Source organism: Squalius cephalus (assembly GCF_949319135.1).
Source record: "Squalius cephalus genome assembly, chromosome: 14".
Lineage (NCBI taxonomy): Eukaryota > Metazoa > Chordata > Actinopteri > Cypriniformes > Leuciscidae > Squalius > Squalius cephalus.
This window is the reverse complement of record NC_137135.1, coordinates 4,240,103-4,261,789: the sequence shown is the minus strand read 5'-3', so window position 1 is coordinate 4,261,789 and position 21,687 is coordinate 4,240,103. Positions and strand designations below refer to the sequence as shown.

Below are 21,687 nucleotides of genomic sequence, written 5' to 3'. Positions count from 1 at the left end.
TAAACAAAACATTTTAGAAAACACTTCTGGGCATCAGTAGTGTATTTTGGGCGTCTTAAACGCTGCTGTCTAAGTAGGCAGCTCGCTAGGTAATGAGGCACAGTCAGAATCAGCGTTCTCTCCTCTCATTGGCTGATCTTCTCATGCTATGCTAAGTTCGGGAAATGTGCTTAACTGAGGATTAACTAACCTGTTGCCACCAACAAACCCCTCGAAATAGGCGTCTTCCTATAATAGGAGTTGAACTGAAGGTTTGTCGTGTGCCCTGATTAGCGACTGTTACTATTAGCGGGCTGTACTGGCCAGTTAACTTTAGCTAGCCTGTTAGCATCAGTGTATTACAATGTAGGTATGTGACAAAAAAAATCAATATAAAAAAATTCATATATAATCATAACCATATGATAGATAATAAAAATACCTTTAAAATGGTTTTTAAATGATTCAAATCGGATAATTATTAAGAAAGTTATGGAATTTTTAAATTCGGAAATTTGGGGTCATTTTTGTATCTAATTAAACCAATAAAACAATGAAAAACTGTGACCTCTTCCGCTTGACCAAACACTTCAAAATATCATAACTTCCTCATTCCTTGGTCTATTTGCATAATTCAAACACCACAGTGTAGGTAATTAAAAGCCCAACATGATTAAGATGACCTCTTTTTAAAAGGTATATATAAAATTTGACAAGCAAAATTATCTGCCAATGGGGTAAGAAAAATAATCTTGTTTTCCATTCGAATTCAGATTTTTTTCTTACCCCATTGGCAGATAATTTTGCTTGTTTTAAGCAAAAATTACTTAAATGACTTTCTTTTTATCTTAAAACAAAATAGAATTTCTTATGTCATTTTACTTCTCTAGTAAATGCTTCTTGATTTAAGAATTTTTAGATATTTGGACTAGAAACAAAACAAAAATACTAAGTAAGAAAAGCATTTTTTGCAGTGTAGGCCAAAGAAATTCATTCTCACAACACACAGCAATGAGGCCTTCAAGTACTAAAGACATTCAGTAATTGTGAAAATAATTAAATTTTACCAACTCTGTGCAGAATAATACAGCACACATTGGCTAAAATGTTTGTAAGATTTGGCCAATCAGCTTGCTAGAAACGGGTCACATGACTTGGCAGGCAGCCAGAAGCACAGTTGTTCCTAAACAAATCCATAGCCATCCATGGTATTTATATATATGTTTGACTAAATCATGACAATAATGTAATCTAGAGATTCTAAACCTTCGTTCTGTATGATTACTTTGAAAAATACTGCACGGATTGATGAAAACTGGGAGAAGTTTTGGAAGCCAATATGACCGAATGGCCGATTCAGCTTTTGACAACAACGTCACTTGCGGATCGTAAAAAAACACATGCGAATGTTACAATCAATCCCAAACTTCACCTAATTCAAGTTAAATGTATATTCTATCAAAAGTATTGGGTTTGAAACAAAAAAATACTCACCTTCATAGCGGATTTTGACGCCAAACACGAGAGAAATGTTGCTTCGCTTGTAGCTTTCTTCTTACGGCAGCCATCTTGGAAATTCGAACGTGAGAATCAACGTGATGACGTAATTTATGTCACTAGTATATGGGCTTTAGAGGTATTCACAAAGCAAAGATACGACAGCTTTCCTAAGTCACCAACGCGCCTGGCGCTGATCACCTGCTGAGAACACAGCCGCGGGAACAAAGCGCTCGTGCGTATATAGGTCAGTTTGTCACATACCTATACAATGGAGGACTTTAAACCAAAACACTGGAATAAACCACGACCTGCAGCTTTCCTGTGGGTTCAGTGACAGGTGTGTATCTATCGACCTAGTGTAGTGTTGTTCACGTGTAATGTTATTTATACTTAGCAAGGCTGTGTATTGAATCATTCGTCTGCTAAATATCAATAATTTGCCTTTATTTACGCGGACTAGAGATGAAAGATGCCCGTTGAGATGAACAGGTAAACTCTCAGGTGTACTGTTATTATGATTGTGTTGTTTCTGTGGATTATATGTGATATATTTGTGTGTGTGTGTCCAGGAGAGATGGCTCAGTCATCAGGAGGATCTCAGGAGGAACACACTCACACACACACAGGTGCCAGCTTCACCTTTTAATCTCTCTTATTGCCTTTAAAACGGGATATTGGCACAATCTCGCTAATACCAGCTTTATAGGGTGTACATGTAACCTGACAAATTGCCTTGAATTTTCTTTGTCTAATGTTGACTTTTGATTGTTGCAAAAACTATCTGTCAAACGTCACATACAATACCATTCAAAAGTTTGGGGTTGGTAAGATTTATTTTAATGTTTTTGAAAAAAGTCTGATATGAAATAATAGACAGGCTTTTATGGTATAGTATGATAAAGCGAGAGACTCAAACTGAGCTAAACGCATGCATTTTGTGCAGATGCGGATATTGATATGGACAAAAAGATTAAATTCTGATGGGACTGAACTATATAGGACCTTTAAAATGAAGATTTTAAAAGTAAAGTTTATTAAGAATGAGAATCTAGAAGGATATATTGAATACTTTTGGACTTACAAGCATGACAGCTTTAGAAAAGGAATATTTATGGGACTCGGACAGGAATGTTTTATGCAATTGAGCTGATAGAAAAACACAAGATATACATTTCTAGTATCAACATAATTTGTTCTTTAGATATTCCTCTTTAAATGCAATAAGTATCAGCTGTATGCAAAGTGACCCACATTTGGTTTTTGACCACTGAAAATGTGTCAACTTTACTCACTGAGCCGCATTAAGATCTCCATATCTCTGGGATTGAACCATATAGGGCCTTTAAAATGAAGATACCGAAAGAAACGTTTAATAAAACCAGAATCTAAAAGGATATTAAGGTATCTTTCATTTTTCTTGAGTTACAGGCATCCAAACTTGAGGCAAAAAACACAAGTGCTTTTTTCCATTTTTGAACTGTCACTGTTGGCATATAATGCAACAAAGATTGATGAAGTCAACAGATTTTACTAATAGATCTACCAATCTCTGTGTAAAAATTAAATAAGTATGCCACCATCTTTCTAAAGTAATTTTTACACCCCTGTAATTTGGCTCCAAATCTCAGGTTAAAATGGTAATTTTGACCCCTCTCGACAAAATAATGGATTACTCTGTAAAACTCAGCAAAGTCTGTGACTTTTAATATTTTGGCTTTCATTGCTATTTATATTTGTCTTTCTACCGAAAAAATATTAACAAAATAAAAAAATTGAGCTGGGGAAGCTTCTGAAATTTGGTTGATTTGACACGGAATGACTCTTAAATAAAATGCATTTAAATAACAATATCTGCCTATAATGTCTTAGTAAGATCTTATTTAAATGATCAAAGCTCTGTAGTTTTAAAACGTAATGCAATACAATACAGTGATGATTGAGAGATGAACATATAAACCTTCCTCAAAAGCCTGGTGATCACATTTGACACACCAGGCGTTTATGGCTCATTTAGTCTGATATAGTGAGGAAACGGAGGAAAAAACAGCTCAATTTTATTCAGAGACTCAAACTGAGCAAAAATACACAATTGTGCAGATGCTGTTTTATTTTATTTTGTTAATGGACAAAAAGTAAGATGAAATTCTGATGCTTGTAATGGAATTCAATGAGATCTTAAAATGCATATAAGTATCAGTCTTCAGTCTCTGCCTATAAGATGATCTTGAAATGCTTAGTTTTATGATCAAAGCTCTGTAGTTTTACAACATAATGCAATGCAATACAGTGATGATTGAGAGATGAACAAATGAACATTTTTTAAGTTATACTTGGAGGCCTTGTACATGCTAAAAGTATGAGATGACAGAAGGCTTGTGGAAGGGTTTTTTACAAAGTTTGGATCATGTTCATCATTCAGTATCAACATGATAAATGGATCAACATGATCATTGATGTTGGTACAGTTTTAATGGTTAAGCTCACCAAAGCTGCATTTATTTGATCAAAAATACAGTAAAACTACAATTTATTAGCCTACCATTTTAAAACAGCTGTTTTCTATGTGAACATACAGTAAAGTGTAATTTATTCCTGTGATCAAAGCTGAATTTCCAGCATCATTACTCCAGTCTTCAGTGTCACATGATCCTTCAGAAATCACTCTAATATGATGATTTGATGATTTCGAATCATTATGAAAGAACACAAATGGAGGTAGTGAAGAAATACAATATTGAGTGAGAAGGACACTTCTTTCTTTTTTTGCTGCTTTTCATGTAGGGAGATTCTGATCAAAAGATTAAAAGTTCAGATCATTCAGTCCAGTACTGAGTGTTGAAACCTTTGACTAGTGATGTCCGTCTATATTAAATGATCAAACCGGATCAGTAGAAGCCAATCAGTACCATTGAAGTCTCAACATTTGCTTGTTTTCTGACTTTCCTGATCCCAAACAGACAAAACGGACAGTTGTGCTGCTGACAGTCCTGAAAACCAGCGTTCGGATCATGGACAGGTCAGACCCAACGCCTCTCACTCTCAAACACACCCGTGTATTACTTACATCATTCACAGCATAAATCTCTCTCCAGTTATAAACCAGCAGACAAGGCGTCCTCACTCGTGTGTTATTGATAATCATATCTTTTTGTGTTTTTTACAGAGCAGGCCAAGTGACCTTTCAGAGATACTTCCTGAGGAATACATATCAAATGACAAATTTGATGGTAAGTGAGATGGTAAGCCTTCTTGCAGATTCAGGAAATACAAATAGATTACAGAAGTAAATATCATTTGAATGCAGAGGTCGTGACTCATTATTACTCATTATTACTCAATAAGAGTGCATTAGTCTCCACCCAACTTAAGCAGTTTTTCCATTCATTTCTCCCATAGGGATAAAAAAAAAAAAAAAGGTCTTAGTTAAAGCGTTATAAGCCATGAACCAAACAAACCAGCTATGAGGAGAAGCATAACATTACACATTTTGATTTGAAAGCAAAAAAGTATTGAAAATCAGACAAAAATACAAAGGTACAAGACTGATCTTAAAGGGTTAGTTCACCCAAAAATGAAAGTTCTGTCAGTAATCACTCGCCCTCATGTTGTTCCAACCCCGTAAGACTTTCGCTCGACTTCAGAACACAAATTAAGATATTTGTGATGAAATCTGAGAGCTGTCTCACTCCTCCATAGGCTTCTAGGTAATTTCATTCTGCCGTCCCAGAAAAGTTCGTAAAGACGATGTTTAAAATAGTCCAAGTGACTACAGTGGCTCAACCTTAAAGGGATACTTCACTTTGAAATAAAATTTTGGTATGTTTTAGCTTACACACTAGATATATACACACTAGATGTCGCCTTGGCTACGGCAGTTCATTGGAACGAATGTCTTTAAGGCGACATCTAGTGTGTATATATCTATGCACCAGTCTGCGCACACGTCACACACCAGGATGCGCGAGCGCCCTCAGATCACTTGGACGTGGCTGTGTACAAGAGTTAAAAAACGATATAAATACTGTTCGTTTTCTCACACAAACCGCTCGTTTCGTGTCTTAGGCCATCAATGTGCACGATGGGGAATTGTTTAATTTGGACGATGGGGAATTGTTTTAATTTGGACTTTGTGCATGCTCTTTGAGATAGTGACCACAGACCTGCAATATAGGACTGACAGACAAGAACGGTTTGACCTAAAAATATCAAAATTGAAACTACTGCGGAAAAAAAGACACCTACATCTTGGATGCCCTTGAGGTAAACTAAAACATACCAAAATTTAATTTCAAAGTGAACTATCCCTTTAAGTTTATCAAGCGACGAGAATACTTTTTGTAACCTTTTGTAGGTTCGAGTCCTTGATTCTGATTGGTCAATAGCTGTGTTTTATTCACGATAAAAGGGTAAAATACACCCAACGGTTCTATGTATCACTACACAACACCCCTAGCAACCACTCTTAGCAACGTAAACAAGTGTGTTATCATTGATATTGTTTATTGAAGCTTATAGAGTAGAGTATTGTGAGAGATCGAGTCAGCGAGTGTACCTGCATTTACAGTAGATATAGCATTTTCCTTCGGTCAGTCCTGTATTCATAATAAAACATCTGAGTTTGAATGTCCGCTGCGAACATTAACAGTTTTAAGGAGTTTTCCGTGCCCTGACATGCTAGTCATTGCAGTTTTCTTCTCAGTGTTCACAACAAGTTTCAGTCCTTTCAATATAAAAGTCTTCTCTCCTGACTGACTCACTCATAAAGACAGTCTTTGCCGCCACCTAATGGAGAAATAATTTAACGTCTGTTGCTGTTCACGGTCAGGGACTATTTTTTCCAGCGGAAGGAATGCTTATAGTGATTTTACCTCATAAAAGTTGCATTGATACATATTTTTTGGCTTTAATATTTGTATTGTGTGGTAATACAATACTCCGCTTCGCGTCGTGCCTAACAACGCCCTTCAGTCGTGACTTATTCACAACACAGCACTAGCCTCGAGTACCTTATTGCTAACTTATTGTGCCTTTCTGTGTCCTCCCAGCTTCCTGGTACCAGGGTCCGTTCACCAGATCCCTCCAGAGGGCAGAGGCTCTGTTTCGCACGCGTTTAAACCCCAGCCTGAAGTGGCTCATGGGTCAGAAGAGCAGAGACGGCAGCTGGGACTCGGAGAGCGAGAGCTGTTCCTCCAGGAGTGTCCAGCGTTTGGGTCAGGCGTTACAGAGCCTCGGCTCTCAGTACCTCACGCTCCACGACCCGGCGTCAGGAGCCCGTCCCTTCGGCTGCGTCACAAACCTCTCCTCGTCCCCTGAGGAGTTTCTCCATCACCCTCAGGCTTCAGCCTTCACCCAGCATTACTGCCAGCTTCAGCACCTGATGGAGCAGAGAGCCCAGCTGCTGTTCCTCAGCGAATACGCCCGGCGCACACACCTCGCCTCTTGTTTTGTAACTCAACTCGGCTCGGTTTTAGAGCGGACTCGTCTCCTGTTAGCCGACAGAGAGCAACCGAACTCCACATGGAGCCTCAGCCTTAAAGCTTTATGTCTGGAATTGCAGGTGCACGTAAACCATTGGGATCTCCTCAGGACTAAAGCTCGAACTGATCACAGTCTCCGGCGTGTGCTTTTCACCCGAGTCGAAATGCTCGCGTCAATGCGGCGAACGCTAAATCTGTTAGGCTCACAGGCGGTGTGGTTAATGGAGCAGTGCATTCACACGGCTCTCCGCGCCCTAGCCGAAGCCCAGCCGGATCGCGTGCCTCGAGACGCTCTAGTGGACCTGCTGTGTGCCGTCGAGCTCTTCAACCAGATCCTTCAGGACAAGAGGAGCTCAGGGCTCGACTACAGCTCAGACTGGCTTCAAAACGCCAGACCGTTCCCCGTCGAGCGGCTAATGGTGGTTCTGGCCCGGAGTCAAGCGAAGAAAGCCGCCGAGCAACTTTACACATGGTCTTCCCAGCAGAGTAACCTCCTACATATCGCAAACACCCCTCGTTTTGTATCCTCTCCCGCGATAAACACACACATTGAAGCTGCTGTTGACGAGGCGTCCCGAAAACCCGTTCACAGCCTCTGGTCCTCGAATCTTCCCTTCGCTTCCTTTATCTCTCGAGACCGAGAGTGTCTCGATACTCTCTTTCAAGTCCTAGTGACTTCCACCAATCTCTTAGCTCTGCATATTCCCAGGAAACCTGCGTTGGATCTGGAGGACTCTATGGTGATCTGTCGACGGGCCAGTGAAGGAGAGGAGAGGCATCTGAACCGGCCCAGAATGCCCTGCAGGACGATCAGTGTGGATCTGGGGCAGATGAAGCTCTTCTCTCACTATAAGGAGCTGCTGTGGAGGGAGTTCGGGGAGGCAGTCGCACGACACTTTCGTTATCAGTCATGCAACAGCGCTCTGGGGAGCCTCAACCTGTGGAACGATGAGGCGCTGGTGCTTTTGGTCTCGTGGCTCAGGCATTCGTGTGTGGAAGGTACTGATGGGGTTGAATGTGTGTCAATCAAATGTGTGTAATGTGTTTTGAGTAGATATGAAATGCTAATGGTTGAATCTTTTGCAAAGATATTGGCTGGGTCATATTTCACATCAGAATAGGTTACTCTTTATTTGGTAACACTTTATTTTAAAGTGTCCTTGTTACATATATGTTACATGTACTTACCGTAGTAAGTAAATTGTGCATAATTACATGCAATTAACTCTCAACCAAACCCTAATCCTACCCTAAGCCTATAGTAAGTACATGTAATTAATTAATATCACTCAGTACTTATATAATTACACTGTAACAATGACACCTTAAAAAAATAAAGTGTTATCAAATAAAGTGTAACCCTTTATTTTAAGGTGTCCGTGTTACAGTGTAATTAAACATTTAACTACTGTATATAATTATATAATTTTTTATATTTTTTTTACTAGTGTGTGCAGGACACTATAGTTCATTTATGTAAGTGAGGAGAGCAACATAAAGTAAAACTGTGACGTATTATACTCAATAATTCTTTATACAGTGAATACCAGTAAAATGAAAAAAAAAATTGGACCAAAAATGATTCGGACACTTTGACCTGATGATGTTTTGCTGAAGTGTTTTTTCTTTAATAACTAATGCTCTTTTACACACAGACTGAACACAATGAAGCATTGCTTGGTGATTGGTTGAGCTAAACTGGTATTATCTAATTGTGTAGTTAAATTTAACAGCTGACAGATATTCAACATAATTCATGTGCGAGACAGTCTAACAGAAGGACGGACAAAACCAGTCAGATATCAACTGATCTGAGAACTCTGAGTTCTGCTCATATTTTATTACCATTATAGCGAATAAACTGTGATAATGTGAGAAATTTTTGAAGGTGTCTGAATACATTTTGGTTTGACTGTATATAATTACTTGATGTGTATCTCAATTTATTTGCCTTGAATGACATGATTTGGGAAAATTTGCTTAATGTTCCTAAAAATTATGTCTAATGAAAAATCTACATTCTCATTGGCTTAATCTTCTTTACGCAAAATATTATTTGTTTCATTTTGGTGTAAAATATGGACATATTTGACAGTTTTTATGTGATTCTCTCAAAATTCAAATAATATTCAAATACATTTAATTTCATGTCGTTTTTCCCAGGGATGCACTGATTTAGAAGTTGCTGTTTGTTTTGTTATGGCCAGTAACAGACATGATGAAGTCTATGCTGTGTACTTTTCATACTTTTATAGATTGTGTTGTTTCAAATAACAGCTGTGTTCACAATTAATCTAGAACTGAACATGCTTCAAGTGAAATTGGCCATTAAAATATTTTAACATCCAGCAGAAAATATGCACAACTGCTCTGAGACCTGCCATAGAAAGTATTAACTGATACTAATATAGTGACTGATACTGTATATTGTGCTCAAGTTCTCCTTTTCTGCATTGAGGTTTTGACTTTTTTGTTTTTCTGATATCAAAGTTGTTTTCAAGGTACTATCAAAGTATCAAAAGTATCAAAGCTGATATCAAAGTTGTTTTTACATCTTTTTCCTTTTCCTTTTGTGTCTTTCTAGACCTTGTTCCAGAAGAATGTAAAGAAAGTTTGAGCAATTTCTGCTCTCATGTTTCGTCGACTGCCGCCTTCACACGGTGGGATGAGAGTGAGTAGTGTTTATCATCACATTATGACCCCTCAGATGAGTCTTCGGAGGTGAGAGTGGTGTTGTTGTGTGGTTGTGTTGCAGTGATGTGTTTGTCGCTGGGCTCGGGACTGAAAGAGAAGTGTGTTCCTGCAGTAACACATGAGAGATGTGCGGTGAGAACGGCCACTATGGATCTGATCCTCCAGCTCTTCCCTCCTCTACACACCGTCCTGAAGCTCCTGCCCGGTAACTTCACACACACACACTCCTGTCATCTTCAGTCTGATCAGTGTCTAGACTAGGGTTGTCATGATGCTACACTACCATTCAAAACTTTGAGATTTTTAATGTTTTTGAAAAGTCTCTTCTGCTTACCAAGGTTGCATTTATATGATCAAAAGTACAGTAAAATTGTGAAACATTATTACAATGTAAATCATCTGTTCCTGTTCCTTTATTCCTGTGATCAAAGCTGAATTTTCAGCATCATTACTCCAGTCTTCAGTGTCACATGATCCTTCAGAAATCACTCTAATATGATGATTTGATGCTCAAGAAACATTTATGATTATCAGTGTTGAAAACAGTTGTGCTGCTTCATATTTTTGAGGAAACTGATACATTTATTTTTCACGATTCTTTGTTGAATAGAAAGTTTTAAAGAACAGCATTTATTTGAAACCTTTTGAACATTATAAATGTATTTACTGACACTTTTGATCAATTTAATGCACCATTACTCAATGACAATATGAATTTATTAAACAAAGCTTACATATGCCAAACTTTTGAATGGTAGTGTACATCATAATTTCACAGCAAAAACTAAAATGGTATATAACTAAATAATATATATATTATCAAATTGCATTAACATTAGTGCTGGGCAACGATTAATCGCATCCAAAATAAAAGTTTGTGTTCACATACATATATATGTGTGTGTACTGTGTATAATAATTTTTTATATATAAATACACACATGCATATTTAAGACATTTTTGCATGTGTATATACTGTAAATATATTTAAACATAATTTATATTATATACAAATATAAATATTTTATATTTAAATAACAAATTTTTCTTAAATATATACATGCATTGTATATAAATGCATGTATTTATATATACAAAATAATTACACATAGTAAACACACATATTATGTAAACACGATTAACGTTGCCCAGCACTAATTAAAACATATTTTGATACATTTTTCTATTAAACATTGCTTTTCCAGATAATTATTTAACTATCGTTAATAAAATAAATTCCAAAGAAACTAATTTTCAAGCAATAATACAAATAAAATAGATAGCAAAGAAATTGTGTATTGTGAAAATAATTTCCTATATTTTTATATATTATGATTTTATTATTGCTTCTGTAACGAAGCACCAGTATTGTTCCTGTCCCTAGTTTGGCCAGTGTTGAAGGTGCATGAGATCCCCTGAGCTCATCCCGTTGGCACTGATGTGTGTTTCCCAGGTGAGCGTGGATCCAGGAGTCTTCGGGAGACTCATCTGGGGCTGTTGTGTAGGTCAGTCGTCACTGTCCAGGCCTCGACTGTCTGGGTCATGAGTAAAGCCTACCAGTTTCTGGCCTCCTGGTCCCTTGATAAGTTCCTGCTGGTCACACAAGGAGATCTCAAGGTAAATGAAACACTCACCTCTATGCATTTATATCCAGCTTTTTCTGATAAAGGATATATATTTTAATCTAACATAGGTGTGTGAATTAAATAGACACTGATTCTTATTAAAGCTATTGAAGTTATTCAGTCTAGATCAGTGAGTGATTTTTCTCTTTGTCTTTTGTTGTTTGATTAACATTAATGACAGACGGCAGCAGGTTTATTAGGCTGCTGTCACTTTAAGAGCGAATGCGCTGATCTAATATACTGACACACATCCGAACTGTTTCCATTCACTTAAAGGGATAGTTCACCCAAAAATGAAATTTCTGTCACTAATTAATCGCCCTCATGTCGTTCCAAACCCATAAGACCTTTGTTCACCTTTAGAACACAATTTAAGATATTTGTATACATAGATGCTCATCTGCGGCGATGCGTGTTGCAGTAGTGCCGTCATAATAGCCTATAACACGCTCTCACATGTTTATTTTTTAGCATTTTTGGGAGGAGTAAAATTTACATGTGGTTTCAACAACCAGATGCATTTACACTTGTCCAGTTTCGTCTGGAAAGCGGCTCAGACCTCCTCCTGAACTGGTTTGAGCCATCGGATTCAAATCCGTCCCGAATGCGTTTCGGAGGGCATTTACACCTGGTCTTTTCTCGATCGGATAGCTATCCCTTCACAGAAACACATGAAGTGGCCAGGTGTAAACAGCCCCTAAATGTGCTATGAGTGTGAATGTACGGTGTGTTTGGTCACAATATTATAATCCCTCTTCAAAGGCAGACCGTGTAATGTAGCATGTGTTTGTGTCTGTGGTCAGGATCTGAAGGACTCGGTGGAGAGCCTGGTCCAGCTCGCTGGAGCCGTCGGCAGAGACTCAGATCAGCGTCTGATAGTTCAGCACACAGCCTCGCTCTCTCAGGCTCTCACACATCTACAGGTGAGGAAGCACAGCATCGTTACACAGTTCCTGCATAAAGGCCCGTGCACACCGGGGTGATTATCGCGCGCTTTTCCTCAACGTTTAACGCCTCGTGACTAAACAAAGGGCGCCAATGTGAGTGTGCACCAGTGCCGGCGCCAGGGAGGAGCTAGGTGGTGCTGTAGCTCCCCCTATAATAGCCATAGCACCTGCCCAGCACCCCCAAGAAATGTCTGTAATTTTTTTATATTTATATTTTAATGTCATGTTTGAATAGTCTTTTTCATGTTGTTAAAAATAGGAATTAAATAATAATATAAAAATCGTGAGCGCTGAGCGAGCAGGAACGAGTAGTGTGTTGTCGTCGAAAAAGATGGATAAAGCAAAAAAGCTGTCGGGGGCTAAAAATAGAAAAAGAAAGCAGGAAAAGGAGATGGCATGTCAATTGATGCGACAGCAGCTAAATAAGTGGATGGTGAAAGGCAACAGGTAGGATTTAAAGTGTGACGTCCAGGCATGTAGGCTACTGGCCATCGGGACTAACGGGAGATTCCCGGTGGGCCGACGTGTTTTTTGGGCCGATACATATCATACTTTTTTTTCTTTTTCTTTTTTTCTTAACGGCCCATAAAACTCGTACATCGGTGGCCCATTCGTTTTGTTTTGCTTAATTGGCAGCGCTGGGTTAGTGCCGGTGTAATGCATTGGTCAAAAAAGTCAGTGTTAGTTATTTTCTGACACTCTATGAAACGCGTAGATCAGCGGCCCATTGGTTCTTTTCTTGATTGACACTGGGCTGGCCCAATCACATCTTTAATGTGAAGTATAGAAATATACTCTTTCAAGTATAGAAATGAGTGCAAAACTAATTATGAAAGTTTCCTTTATTTTTCAGTGCATTTGTTTTACAATATGTGGCTATAACTATCATGGGATTAATATTATAACTATTATTATGTAGTAGTGTAATGTAGACTGACACTGTAACTAAAAGAGGTTTGAATTTTTCTTTTTTTAATTTGCACACTGAATATGGGTTGGAGCTTTTAATTTTTAACTCTCAAAGTGCACCAGATTGATGATTGCCAAAATTGTTGCTGCATACCCCTTTGACACTGGGTAGTTGCGCCCCTATCTATAGCCCTTGCGTTGAATACTTTTACATATACAGTACCAGTCAAAAGTTTGGAAACACTACTATTTTTAATGCTTTTGCAAGAAGTCTCTTATGCTCATCAAGCCTGCAGTTAAAAAAACAAAAAACAAAAAAAAACAGTAATATTATGAAATATTATTACAATTTAAAATAATGGTTCTCTTTTTTAATATACTTTAAAATGTAATTTATTTTTGTGATGCAAAGCTGAATTGTCATCAGCAAGTACTCCAGTCTTTGGTGTCTTATGATCCTTCAGAAATCATTCTAATATGATGATTTGATACTCAGTTATTAGCAATGATGGAAACAGTTGTGCTGTTTAATATATTTTTTTGGAATACTTTTTTCAGGATTCATTGATGAGTAAAACGTTAACAGCATTTATTCATAAAAACAGCATTTATTCAAAATAAAAACATTTCTAACAATATAAATCGTTACCATCACCTTTTATCAATTTAACGCATTCTTGTTGAATTAAAGTACTAATTTCTTTAAAAAAAAATAGTTATTGTTCCCAAACTTTTGAACGGTAGTGTATATTGTTACAAAAGATTTCTATTCTAAATAAATACAGTTCTTTTTAACTTTTTATTCATCAAATAATCCTGAAAAAAGTATCTCAGGTTATAAAAAAATATTAAGCAGCACAACTGTTTCCAACATTGATCATAAATCATCATATTAGAATGATTTCTGAAGGATCATAAGACACCAAAGACTGGAGTACTTGCTGAAGAAAATTCAGCTTTGCATCACAAAAATAAATTACATTTTAAAGTATATTTAAAAAGAGAACCATTATTTTAAATTGTAATAATATTTCATAATATTACTTTTTTTTTTTTTTTTTTTTTTTAACTGCAGGCTTGATGAGCATAAGAGACTTCTTTCAAAACCATTAAAAATAGTAGTGTTTCCAAACTTTTGACTGGTACTGTATATACAGTATATATATGCTTATAGTCGCGGAACGAGTATAGTTAAAGCGACGAGAATACTTTTTGTGCGCAAAAAACAACAATTCTGTCTTGTGCGCCACTGTAGTCACTTGGACTACTTTGATGATGTCTGTATTACCTTTTCTGGACATGGACAGTATACCGTACATACATTTTCAATGGAGGGACAGAGAGCTCTCGGACTAAATCTAAAATATCTTAAACTGTGTTCCGAAGATGAACGGAGGTCTTACGGGCTTGGAACGACATGAGGGAGAGTCATTAATGACATAATTTTCATTTTTGGGTGAACTAACCCTTTAAGCTATTCAGATCTGGCAACCACAAACATCAATGCTAGTGAGGACTTGTTTACAATGCAAGATAATGCAAATGTCTAATAAAAAAGCGTTTTCAGGATAAAAAACTAGCGGGCAAATATCGCGTAGATTTTTTAAAATTAATCGAGAGAGGCAGATATCGTTATCGCGATTAAAATACGATTAATCGTGCAGCCCTATAAAAGACGACGACAAAGAGGAAGATGCAACGAGGTGAGATGAATGTAGAGCTGCTGGTGTCTTTGGTGTCTGAACTCAAACCCCACAGTGACTACAGAAACCTCGAGAAGAGGGAGTTGTTATGGAGAGGAGTCGCAGATCAAAGATTCAGAGAGTGAAGCATCACTCGGCGCATCGCCAGTGAAAATCGCTTGGGTGTGAACACAAAGACACGCCAAAAAACATGTAGAAAAACGCTAAAAGTTCACCCAAAAATGACAATTCTGTCTTCACCCTCACATCTTTCCAAACTTGTATGACTTTCTTTCCTCTTTGGAACATAAACGAAGATATTTTGAAGATTTTTTTTTTTCCATACAATGAAAGTCATTGGTTAATAAAATTGTTTGGTTACCGTCATTTCTCAAAATATCTTATATGTTTCACAGAAGAAAGAAATTCATGCAGGTTTGGAAAGATGTGAGGGTGAGAAAGTGATGATAGAAATGTAATTTTTGTATGAACTATCCATTGGTATGATGATAAATTGAAACATGTAGGCCTGGTTTCACAGACAAGGCTTAGATTAAGTCAGGATTAGGCCTTAGTTCAATTAGGACATTTAGGAAGCTTTTATAAAGGTGATGTCTTAGAAAAAACTGGTGTGTATCTTGAGGCAAAACAATGGCACTGGCATTTAAGATATATCAGAGCAAGTTGATTTCAGTTAAAACAGCTCGAACATACATTTTAGTCTGGGATAATCTTAAGCCTTGTCCATGAAACTGGGCACTAAGTCAGTAAGATTTTTTTTTTTTTTTTCAGCAAGGATTCATTAATTTGATCGAAAGTGACTGTAAAGTAATTTACATTTGCACAAATAAAATCTATTTTAAATAAATGCTGTTCTTTTAAACTTTATATTCATCAAAGAATCCTGAAAATTAGATTGAAAATTTAAAAAAAACTGTTAACTGTTTTCAACAATAATAATCATAAATGTTTCTTGATCATCAAATCATCATATTAGAGTGATTTCTGAAGGATCATGTGACACTGAAGACTGGAGTAATGATGCTGAAAATTCAGCTTTGATCACAGGAATAAATTACACTTTACTGCATATTCACATAGAAAACAGATGATTTACATTGGAATAATATTTCACTGTTTTTACAGTATTTTTGATCAAATAAATGCAGCCTTGGTGAGCAAAAGAGACTTCAATCTTAAGAAAAGTATTAGTTTTAATTAAATCTTACCAACCCCACACTTTTGAGTCATACCGGTCAAAAATATTAGAAATTAACATTTGTAAGGTAACAACAGGGAAACAAAAAAATGATAAACACATTTCAACAAAAATCTGTGCTTTCTGACTCAGTTCGTCTCGTATTGCAGGATTTCTCTGATCTCGTCCTGAGGAACTTTTCTATGGACTGTAAGAAAATGTCTGTGGAGATCTTCGAGCAAACCATGCCGTCAGCGAAACACTGGAGGATCAGTCACAGAACGGGTACAGACGCATGAGTGAATGGGGGCTTTCACACCGGATGGTTCTAGAACTTAGTTAAAGGAACGAGCCTCCGGGATGGCTCCCCGAGAACTAATGGTTTCCTTAGGAAGGTTTTCCTGGTTGCGTTCGCACCGCCAGTAGGAGCTCTGAAGTGACGTAAGACACACTTGTTGTTCTGACTTTTATTTTGACGGTGCTGAGAACGCCAGAGTCTGAGCTCACAGCGCTCACATTCTCCATGTTCATCAGTTCACGATCTGACTAACAGTCTAATACGTTATTAGACAGAACTGTTATACACAAGTAGACCGTGATGAAGAGTTATCAGCGTATGTCGTGTGGTTGATGTCCAGTGTTGCTGAGCAGAAACACATGATCATGTTTCTCTTGCTCTCCTCAAAGTCACGTTGGGTTTTCTCCTCAGAGTAAAGGTGAAGAGCCTCATCTATCACTGTTTTACATGTAGTAGAGTTAGTTTCTGGAGTAAATATATAGACTATAGTCTGTGTGTTCACAGCCTTTTAAAAATGGTGGGTGCCGGTGTTTCAGTGCGTCGGCCAATCAGCGAACACTGACGTCACTGTAGGTCCTATAACGCAGGTTTAGACCGACTCTGAAGAACGAGTAAATTAGTTCCTCTAAAGGAGTTCCTAGAGCTAACATCGTTCCTAGATCCTGCAGTGCGAACACGCCGACATCCGGGATCTTCTGTCAACAGTTCTAGGAACTATGAAGAGGTTCCTCCAGTGCGAAAGCCCCTAATGCCAGTCCTCAGTGTATTGTGTCTGTGCTTGTGAACCTTTAAATCCTCCTGTGTGTGGATGTTTTCAGAGTTTCCCAGCAGGCCGAGTGAGTACGCAGCGTGTGCGGCTCAGAGCGTGATCGGCCAGGTGATGGAGAGCATTCAGACCCTCCCCGATGAAGCTCGTGTTCCTGCTCTCGCCGAGGCCATGACCGCCTTCATGGAGGCCTGGATGGAGCACATACTCAAGCAGAAGATCAAGTTCAGGTGGGTGGACACACGGACAAAAAAGACACACTTTATTTTGATGGTCCAACTACAAGTAACTACAGGTCAACTAACTCTCAGTAGAGTATTAGTAGACTGAGAGGTTACGGCTGGAGTAAGCTGACATGTACACTGCGGTTCAAACCTTTGGGATCGGTAAGATGTTTTTAAAAGTCTCTTCTGCTCACCAAAGCTGCATTTATTTAATTAAAAATACAGAAAAAACAGTCATATTGTGAAATATTATTCTAATGTAAATGTGAATATATAGTAAAGTGTAATTTATTCCAGTGATCAAAGCTGAATGTTCAGCATCATTACTCCAGTCTTCAGTGTCACATGATCCTTCAGAAATCACTCTAATATGATGAGATGATGATCAAGAAACATTTATGATTGTTATTAATGTTGAAAACAGTTATGTACAATTTACATTTTTTTTAAATGTACAATTTTTTTTCAGGATTCTTTGATGACTAGAAAGTTCAAAAGAACAGCATTTATCTGAAATAGAATCTTTTGTAACATTATAAATGTCTTTACTGTAACTTTTGATCAATTTAATTAATCTTTGATGAATAAAAATATTGATTTCTTTTATTTATTTCCCCCAAAAAATAAAATAAAATTAAAACTCTTACTGACCCCAAACTTTTGAATGGTAGTGTTTAATGTTACAAAAGCTTTCTATTTCAGATAAATGCTGTTCTTTTGAACTTTCTATTCATCAAAGAATCCTGAAATAAAAATGTAATAATTGTTTTCAACATTAATAATAATGAGAATTGTTTCTTGAGCATCAACTCATCATATTAGAGTGATTTCTGAAGGATCATGTGACACTGAAGACTGGAGTAATGATACTGAAAATTCAGCTTTGATCACAGGAATTAATTTTTTTTTATAAAATAAATGCAGAAGTGACGACTTTTAAAAACATTAACAATCTCACCGTGTTAATGTGTGTGTGGTGGAGTAATGGACTGGACGCTAGCGCTTCACTGTGTGTTTACGTGATCTGATCCTTCGCACAGCATTCAGGGAGCTCTGCAGCTGAAGCAGGACTTCGACTCGATCCGAGACCTCGTTCGCTCAGAGGAGTACCGCCTCTCGGAGGAGCTGCTCCAGAAGCTGCTGTCCCTGCGTGTGTTTCATCAGGTGGATAATGCGATCGTGTGCCTGCTTCAGCAACCACTGGCCAAACCCTACCTGCCCTCCCGCAGCTGGGAGCCCTTCAGACACTGCTGTGAGTTCACTCACACAATCATCTCTCAACACAGAATTAAAGGGGTGGATGATGACTTCACTTTTCTAACTTCAGTTAGTGTGTAATGTTGCTTTTTGATCATAAACAACATCTGCAAAGTTACAACACAACGTTCAAAGCAAAGGGAGATATTTGCTTTTATACAGAAATCGCTTTTTAACGACTTCAACAAACGGCTGGTAGAGACTACATGAGCTTCCTCCCGGGTTACTGATATCACCAACCCTAGAATTTACATAAACCCCACCCGCAGAACACGATTTATACAATTATCAAGACAGAATATGCTAATCAATGACTAGAAGACAGTTAACTCCACATCAGCAACATAAATTCATCAGCTAACCATTCAGAAATGTCCTGTTGCTTCTACATATTGTCACTTCTTCTTGAGTTTCTCCATCTTTGTCCAACTCTGATTGGAACATAAAAGGCTAAAAGTTTTTGAAATTTTCAGTGTGAGTCTGTATGAGGTAATTGGAGCTGCTAACACACACACACACACACACACACACACACACACACACACACACACACACACACACACACACACACGCAAGCTCTTGAAGCTCCGCCCTCTGTGCCGGGAGCAGCAGCTCATTTGCATTTAAAGGGACAAACACAAAACGTTTTTGCTCACCCTCAAAAAGTGACAATTTTAACTATATAAAAATAAAGTATATATAAAAAATATATGCTATATAAAAATATCTGTGGGGTATTTTGAGCTAAAACTTCACACACACACTCTGGGGACATCAGAGACTTATTTTGAAAAGGGACTAGACTTGTGAAAGGGCATTATACCACCCCTTTAATATTCCTCATTCACTCACCCTCCTGTCATTCCTAACCATGTGAGTTTGGTTCATCTATCATCTTTGAAACCAAATCAATCTATTTTTAATGAAACTTGAGCAGTCTCTCCTTTGAAAGTCCAGGGGTCTCATTTATAAATCGTGTAAACGCCAGAACCTGCGCAAAATTCCATTTATAATCCCAGGCAGTGGAAGATTGTGGCACGTGCGTCTCCTCCCCGAAATAACCATATATTGAGCTTAAAATGCCTCGTTTTACTATGCATATCCTCATCTGCATATCATTTGCATATGCATATTCATCCACGTGATACCACGTTTAACGGTACAAGAAATTAGGAAAATAAGAGATATGGATGTGCATCACGTTACATTGATAAAAAATATTTAGTATTCTATCCTTGCCTTGTTTTTAAATAAATAAATCAAATAGTATAAAATACATTTCAAAAAGTTTTTCTCAACCTTTTCCAATGGCCAAATAGTATTTTTAATTGTTTTATATTTTTTATGGAAACAGATAGGCCATATTGTGCATTATTGCACTCTATTGCATCATCATTATTTGCACAAAAATATTTTCTCAAACCATTAATTCTGCTATCTTGCGCTAAGCAAACATTAAAACACGGCATACCACAGAAAAGGAGTGTTCAAAAGCACTACAAATATTATTTATTAGATTGTTTTATATTGGAAATATATTATAGTTTAAAGTAATTACTGACAGAATTGTAATTTTGGGTGAACTAACCCTTTAACCCCGTGTGCTGTGTCCCCCAGGCCCGAGCAGCGCTCAGGTGATGGATCAGGCGGCGGGAGGTCTCCATAATCTGGAGAGCATGGATGTGCAGGCGGCGTGGCACCAGGCCCTGACCCGAGCCGAGAGCTCGCTGACCCCAGACCTGCTGACCCCCCCGCCCGAGTCCTGCGAGCCCTACTTGGCCTCGGCGCAGCAGGAGTGGCTGGACCTGCGGATACACACCGGCTCGCGCTGGAGGATCCCGGGCCTGCAGTGCTTAACCAGATCTGAGCCCTAGACAGAGACACTGAGAGTGTGAGGGGGTCCTGGACTGAGAGTGTGAGGGGGTCCTGGACTGAGAGCGTGAGGGGGTCCTGGACTGAGAGCGTGAGGGGGTCCTGGACTGAGAGCGTGAGGGGGTCCTGCACTGAGAGCGTGAGGGGGTCCTGCACTGAGAGCGTGAGGGGGTCCTGGACTGAGGGCGTGAGGGGGTCCTGGACTGAGAGCGTGAGGGGGTCCTGCACTGAGAGCGTGAGGGGGTCCTGCACTGAGAGCGTGAGGGGGTCCTGCACTGAGAGCGTGAGGGGGTCCTGGACAGAGCGTGAGGGGGTCCTGGACTGAGAGCATGAGGGGGTCCTGGACTGAGAGCGTGAGTCGGTCCTGGACTGAGAGCGTGAGGGGGTCCTGGACTGAGAGCGTGAGGGGGTCCTGCACTGAGAGCGTGAGGGGGTCCTGGACTGAGGGCGTGAGGGGGTCCTGGACTGAGAGCGTGAGGGGGTCCTGGACTGAGAGCGTGAGGGGGTCCTGGACTGAGGGCGTGAGGGGGTCCTGGACTGAGAGCGTGAGGGGGTCCTGGACTGAGGGCGTGAGGGGGTCCTAGACTGAGGGCGTGAGGGGGTCCTGGACTGAGGGCGTGAGGGGGTCCTAGACTGAGGGCGTGAGGGGGTCCTGGACTGAGGGCGTGAGGGGGTCCTAGACTGAGGGCGTGAGGGGGTCCTGGACTGAGGGCGTGAGGGGGTCCTAGACTGAGGGCGTGAGGGGGTCCTGGACTGAGGGCGTGAGGGGGTCCTGGACTGAGGGCGTGAGGGGGTCCTGGACTGAGAGCGTGAGGGGGTCCTGGACTGAGGGCGTGAGGGGGTCCTGGACTGAGAGCGTGAGGGGGTCCTGAGGGGGTCCTGGACTGAGCTCACACGTGGAGCGCTCGTCTTTACTGTGGAAAACTCAGAGAAACAATGTTACTGTTCATGCCTTTCTGAATAAAACATATTTCACATATATTCATTTTTATTTTATTTTATATTTTGTCCATTGCCAAAGTACCGAAATGCTGAATAATTTTAATTGTAATATTTGATTAAGATTTTACTTTTTTTTTTTTTTTTTTTTTTACACATTATTAGGGGTGTAACGATACCCTCGTCATGATTCGATGCATATCATGATACTGAACTCACAATACCATATACAGTGCTATGCATAAGTTTAGACACCCATGCTAAAGTTGACTAAAAAGAGGAATAAAAAATCATCTTTTGGAAATTGAACTTAATGCCTT

At 39.0% G+C, this 21,687-nt stretch overlaps 1 protein-coding gene across 2 annotated transcripts; it reads left to right on the top strand.

The window, feature by feature from the left end:
• Positions 1 to 45: 45 nt before the first annotated feature.
• On the top strand, positions 46 to 21,502 carry ccdc142 (coiled-coil domain containing 142). 2 transcript variants are annotated; one of them, XM_079891890.1, is made up of 15 exons: positions 46 to 349; positions 1,754 to 1,816; positions 1,940 to 1,968; positions 2,049 to 2,105; positions 4,437 to 4,495; positions 4,643 to 4,706; positions 6,525 to 7,955; positions 9,541 to 9,627; positions 9,712 to 9,855; positions 11,104 to 11,267; positions 12,079 to 12,198; positions 16,182 to 16,296; positions 17,128 to 17,305; positions 18,340 to 18,551; positions 20,174 to 21,502. In XM_079891890.1, the coding sequence occupies exons 4-15, from the start codon at positions 2,054 to 2,056 to the stop codon at positions 20,428 to 20,430; spliced, it is 2,883 nt and encodes a 960-aa protein (XP_079748016.1). In that variant the 5' UTR covers positions 46 to 349; positions 1,754 to 1,816; positions 1,940 to 1,968; positions 2,049 to 2,053; the 3' UTR covers positions 20,431 to 21,502. The 2 variants fall into 2 exon arrangements, with proteins under 2 accessions (XP_079748016.1, XP_079748017.1); XM_079891891.1 differs by lacking the exon at positions 1,940 to 1,968.
• Positions 21,503 to 21,687: the final 185 nt, after the last annotated feature.